This window comes from Pelmatolapia mariae, linkage group LG23 (assembly GCF_036321145.2).
Source record: "Pelmatolapia mariae isolate MD_Pm_ZW linkage group LG23, Pm_UMD_F_2, whole genome shotgun sequence".
Lineage (NCBI taxonomy): Eukaryota > Metazoa > Chordata > Actinopteri > Cichliformes > Cichlidae > Pelmatolapia > Pelmatolapia mariae.
The window spans coordinates 36,137,988-36,143,609 of record NC_086246.1 but is presented as its reverse complement, the minus strand read 5'-3'; the positions used below and the strand labels follow the sequence as shown (position 1 = coordinate 36,143,609).

The following is a 5,622-nucleotide window of genomic DNA, read 5'->3' as shown; positions in this document are numbered from 1 at the left end:
TCCAGAAAGTAAGTTCACTAGCGGCTATTGGTTATTGAGAATGTGCAGATTATCGGCAGTTTTTATTCTTCTTTTTTTTCTTGCAGGCTTCTTGTCCTGATCCTGCTGCACTGATCGTTCACGCTGAGAAATTCAGGCTTATTGTCTGCTGTTCTCCCAGGGAACAGCTGCTAAGCCAAGGCCACATTCCCAGTATACCCAACTCATCAAAACCATTCATCTCACCACCAATCAGCTGCTGCGTATCCATATGCATATGTGCTGGTAAACACAAATATAAAGGGTTGGAAACTGACCTCCAGTCGGTGATCACCGGTTCTGTGTCTCCCAATTTAAAGACCATATGTTCCTGTAACAAATTATTTACTTTTAAATTAAGTCAGGCTAAAAAGTGATTAAATTCTGCTGGTTATCCACCGCTGTAATGAGGTAGGTTAAAATATTAATGCGCGCGGTCGATTTTTGTAATAGAAAAAGCGCACATGAAAGCTGTAAACTTTTTTTTATATCTGTTCTTTCGCAGATTAATTGTAATTGCTGGGATTATCAATAAAAAAATAGAAGGAAATTTTAAACAACTTCTGTAATCTGTTGCTATTTTAAATGTGCTTTATGAATAAAATTGGACTCCGGTTTTTGCATCTTCTTGAATGAAGGTTTGCGTTTAAAAAGAAATTAATTTGTACTCGAGTTTGAATTAAAGCTTCTACAATTCAATCAGTATCATTACTTCTTTATTCATTCAGTTCTTCTCCATCTAATAAACTTTATAAGTTTATTTGCTAATGTAAGTGTATTTGTACAAAAGACAAACAAACAAACAATCAGACATGAGCAGTCCTCGCGGTGTGTCTGGGCCCGGACAGAAAGTCTTTAGGACTGGGCTTAGGCTATTCGGGCCTATATTAAATACCTCCTTTACTTCTGTAAAATGTCTTTAAATGTGTCTTTTTGGGGGGGTCGGGTAGAGAGAAAAAGTCCTGCAATGTGGTTCCGATGCAGTTACTCACATCACGTGTTCAACCAGGTTTCTGGTCAGCGTCTTAATTTTGCGTTTTACCGCGGGTGCGGCGTGCCGGGCATGGGGTTAGACATGGGATTTAGTGCCGGTTGCCCCCCCGGCCCAAGGCCATGAATGAGCACTCTCGGGACAAGAGGTCTCTGGAGGCTGGGATGCGGCGAGGAAGGAGTCCGGTACATACTGCTGTACATGGCTGCGGCCGCCGCGGCTGCCGTCGTGCTGTCCACGGTGCCCAGCAGGCTCGGGTGGTAGAAATAGGGCGACGGGAACATTCTCTGTAAGGCCGAGTAGTTTCCTGCTTCAGCCAGGAGCTCTAATCCGACCGCCGTTTGCCTCTTCCACTTCGTCCTGGAAATCAGATCAAAATACAACAGATGAATTATTTAATCACTTCGCTCTCTTGCTGATTTCCCAAACGCCCCTTTAATTGGTATGCAGAGGCCTAATTATTGCGGGCACGAATATATGGTTATGGTTTAATTAGGCAAAAGAGAGAACGAGAGAGAGAGATGGGGGAAATACGCTTCAGTCCAAACTTAGCTAAACCTACTTTTCTCACACCTGTACAAAATATAATGCACGCACATTCTTTCACATTCAAATCAAGTTTTACTGTGAAGGGTAGCGGGATAAAATGTAAAGGGCCTTTTAGTGAGATTATTTTAGAAACTCTGAAAGACTAGAGCAGTAAGAAGCACAAGTTCCGTATTTATAGCGCAGGAAAAATATATATCAGGGCACTTCCAGTAATTAAACAAATGCACCAATTTATTATTGTTGAAATAATTTATGTAATAAGACTTAATGAAGATTACAAAACTGAATATAAAAAAAGGAAAATAATATATTTTCATATGATCTATAATGTCCGAATTTACATACACTTCCTTATTTTACACATCATCTCCTGATCAACGTGTCATCATGTCAGCCTCGCATTTGTCCACAAATATTCAGAAAATAAAACTTGCTTATTTTTCTATTTGGCTGTTTAAACGAAATAAAAATGAAACATGATCAAAATCAACATTTTTTCCCAGAACGACAATTAAATCAATTAAAATACAAGATTCTTTTGTGGTTTAATTTATTTTCTCCCTCCACGTGGATTAGAAATGCTAAGATCACGCAGCGCCAAAAACGCAGATCTTTGCAAGTGGCTGGAAAACACTTTTTAAAAAATAAAACTATTAATTAATAAGTCAGATTGATTTTCATAAGTGCTTGCCAACCCGATCTTTAGATTTAAATACCCAGTGTTGGCCGGTAGAACAGCTGTATTCATTTGTTTTACAGAGCCAAAAGGGGTTCTTGCTCCCCAGTTTGACCTCGTCTCGCTCGTTGTGTCTGCAGCAGTTATTAAAAATGATGGCCGCTTACCGTCTGTTTTGGTACCAGGTCTTGACTTGTGTGTCTGTCAGGTTGAGAGCCGCGGCCAGGTCCATGCGGTCCTGCACGCTGAGGTATTTTTGTCGCTCAAAGCTCCTCTCAAGCTGGTTGAGCTGGTGGTCGGTAAAGGCTGTCCGTGCTTTGCGAGGTTTTTTCGTGCGCACCGGCGGACTGTCTCTGCTACTGGAGATTTCCCGGTCACCCTCTTCTTTAGTCCCTATAGGCGCAGAGCAAGGCGGATGAATTGTGGTTAACCATAAAAGGCCAGCTGGAAATTTTCTTCACACACCAACTTTTTTTTTAAGTCTTCCTCCCAACACCGACACTCGAATAATAACCTCGCAGAGGCGTGCGTGCGTCACCTCCACTCAAACTTTGACCAACTTTGTACAAATACTTCCTTCAGTCACACGTGAGGCAAGACAACAGTAATAAAAGAAACGTCTGCATTTGATACCTGAAGATTTCTTTTTTCTATCAGAAAACGAGAAATCAATATATCAATCCATCTCTATTTGTAGTTGTGTTTCAGTGCACCATAATCCCCCCTCCAGGAAGAACAATAATCTCTCTAATTGACCCACTAGGGAGGCCCCGCGCACGGGGAGAATCACCAGGCATACATCTGTTTTCACATCTATTAGACTAATAAAGGAAGCTGGAACTAAGACAACGAGCGCTATTATTATTATTATTATTATTATTATTATTATTGAGTCCCTGGCTCATCCTGAACTCCACTGTATTAAAAATGTGAATTTAACAAGCCTGCTAGGATGACGAGCTCTTACCCTTGCATTTCATTTCGATCTGAATGTCGTCTCTTTTGTCCAACTTGCCTCTGTTCTCGTCTTCTTCCAGCTTGGGCCTGAAGCCGTCCGGAGCCATGGCACTTTCTGGTTTTGGTGTGTGATGGGGTGAGGATACACTGGTGCTGTAAGGTGCGCAGGCAGCCAGGGGTTTGCTGTCGCCTAAAATGTCTTTGATTAAAAAGGAGGAGGTGGCAGTCCTCGGGGCGCAGCCGGCCCCTGCGAGCGGCTGCTGCTGCTGCTGAGGCGACAGCGGCAAACTCTGCGGCTGGTTGTGGTGATGGTGGTGATGCTGAAGGCTGTCCTGGACCAGATGCGGATCGGCGGCGTGCTCCATGGTGACCGAGATGGGGGACGAGGGAGCCGTTCCCACAGTGTCTATCTCCGAGCATGGCGACGGGGTCGCCTGGCTCCTGAAATCCGCTGTCCTGCTGTCGAGCCGAAAATCTCCGTTCATTAGCACAGGGTTACCAGAGTTAGACGCGCTGGATAAAATAGTGTCTATCCCAAAACTCGACCCGCTGGATCCTTCCATATTAAGAAAGGACGGATGAAGTCTTCATAACAACAGCGAGATGCTTCTCCTCCGGCGCAAATCACAAGAAAGTCAGCAAAATTAACTCGGAGTCAGAAAAAAAAATTAAATAAATAAATAAATGAAATCAAATTTTTAAAAAAGAGCTTAGAAATAAACCCCCGGAGAGAGACAAAATCCACGTTTACAGGCGGCTCACACAGCCTATGGTCCACGAAGTTACATTCAGTGAAAATGCGAAAAAGCAAAGTGTGGGTCTGCGTAGTCCACGTCCCTTTTTGTGTTTGGATATTGAACTTTGTGTTAAAAGTTGAGGCGTATAGAGAGATATACATAGGGCTGACTCCTCGACATCAGGCTCCCCCTTTTTGCTGCTAATCGCTTCAGTGTAGCTCTACAATGACTTCCTATACTGACGTCACGGCCCACGGCGAGGGGGAATTAATATTTTCTCCTTTATAATAAACACTCGACGCCTTTTTCTCTCTCCCCCTCCACCTCCCCACCCACCTTCCTTCTCTCCCATTGGCTCGCGTCCTGACCGGCTCGGGGACCTCACCAATCAGCGAGTTGTTTCTTTATCTAGGTAGTTCAATCCAACCATTGCACCGAGTTTAGTGCAGGTCTTTTAAAAAAAAGGGAGGAAAAAAAACACGCGTGTGCTTTAAGGCCAAACTGGGAACATTTCATATTAAATCCTGGCCGTGAAGAAAAAGCTACAGATGTGGGAATTTAAAAGAAAAAGAAAAATTAAATTCAGATTTGAAATAATTTTATAAAGCGAAAAAAAAGTCCTCAGTGGAAACTCCAGCATGGTAGGATGAAGTACAAACATTTACTTTATTTTCCAGGAGTCAAACTCTTTTTAAAGCTTTCTTTATCCTCGTAGACGATAAAAAAAAAAAGTGCAGCTGTTGCCAGATTTGAACACAGCCAAATTCCAGCCCTGATTTATTATTTTAAAAATAGTTTGTGGAGATAAAAGCTAAATATCAGGTCAGACGTTTGTGCACCCTGAGAACCGGCTCCAGTGTCGCTGCTGGCATCTGATCTATCTTTAAGGATATATTCTAGGAGCCGCAAGGTCGACATATTTCGGAGCGGGGAGGAGTGGTGACTGTCATGACAGCGCATCTTGTTAATAACCATGTCACCCTAATTAGTAAAGTAATTATGAGGTGCTAATGAGCGTTCAAAGGTAGTAGAAATTCAGCACTTTTCCCCTCTCCATGTGGATCTGAAGGATGCGGAGGAAGAAAAAAAAATCTGCGGCTCAAGCTGACAAAGTGTCTGCGGAGAGAGGCTCCACACTCTCCGGATGATGGGAAACGCCACTTCTTGTAGGTAGGCGAATGTAGCAGCACGTTTCTCTCTCTGTTTGGCAGACGCGTGTAATTTCTCTCAGATGGAATCTTTTCCTCTCTCCACAGCCACTGCGACCTTTCTGGAATTTGATGCAGGGACATCGGAAAGGGTTCATTTATTCTTCTTCTTATGATTATTGTTGTTATTTCTTTTTCTCTTTTTTTCTGCTCCTTCAGCAGGTGGGCAGGGAAGACGGTGCTGGTGTTGATTATTCATGTGAAGGGGATGAAGATTTTTTTGCTGTCCAAAATCCGGATTTGTAGGTTTGTTCCTAATTTATTTATTCATTTAAAAATAATAACACCGGGGATTTAAAACAGCAAAGTGTTTTCTTTATTTATTTTTTAATTCATAGAGCTTCTATTTTTAACAAATTTGGAATCTAATATATACTTATTACTTTGCTTAAAAACAAAATAACCAGAACTATATTTATTTATTCGTTTATTTGTTAGGAACGGCACCATAATTAAAATTAAAACGTTTATGTTAATTAAATAATT

The 5,622-nt window shown here is 42.0% G+C and overlaps 1 protein-coding gene across 2 annotated transcripts; it reads right to left on the bottom strand.

Annotated features, from left to right (window-relative positions):
* Positions 1-712: 712 nt before the first annotated feature.
* Positions 713-4,203, bottom strand: barhl2 (BarH-like homeobox 2). Of its 2 annotated transcripts, none has more exons than XM_063466286.1 (3): positions 3,250-4,203; positions 2,402-2,627; positions 713-1,369 (listed from the first exon to the last, which is right to left on the bottom strand). In XM_063466286.1, the coding sequence occupies exons 1-3, from the start codon at positions 3,752-3,754 to the stop codon at positions 1,057-1,059; spliced, it is 1,044 nt and encodes a 347-aa protein (XP_063322356.1). In that variant the 5' UTR covers positions 3,755-4,203; the 3' UTR covers positions 713-1,056. The 2 variants fall into 2 exon arrangements, with proteins under 2 accessions (XP_063322356.1, XP_063322355.1); XM_063466285.1 differs by having other exon boundaries at positions 3,202-4,200.
* Positions 4,204-5,622: the final 1,419 nt, after the last annotated feature.

Excerpts from the sequence above, each read along its gene's own strand:
- barhl2 (XM_063466285.1), bottom strand. The coding sequence starts at position 3,754 with ATGGAAGGATCCAGCGGGTCGAGTTTTGGGATAGACACTATTTTATCC. Across the intron at positions 2,628-3,201 it reads GATCGAAATGAAATGCAAGG|GGACTAAAGAAGAGGGTGAC; the intron begins GTAAGAGCTCGT and ends CTGCGCCTATAG. Across the intron at positions 1,370-2,401 it reads ACCTGGTACCAAAACAGACG|GACGAAGTGGAAGAGGCAAA; the intron begins GTAAGCGGCCAT and ends TCTGATTTCCAG.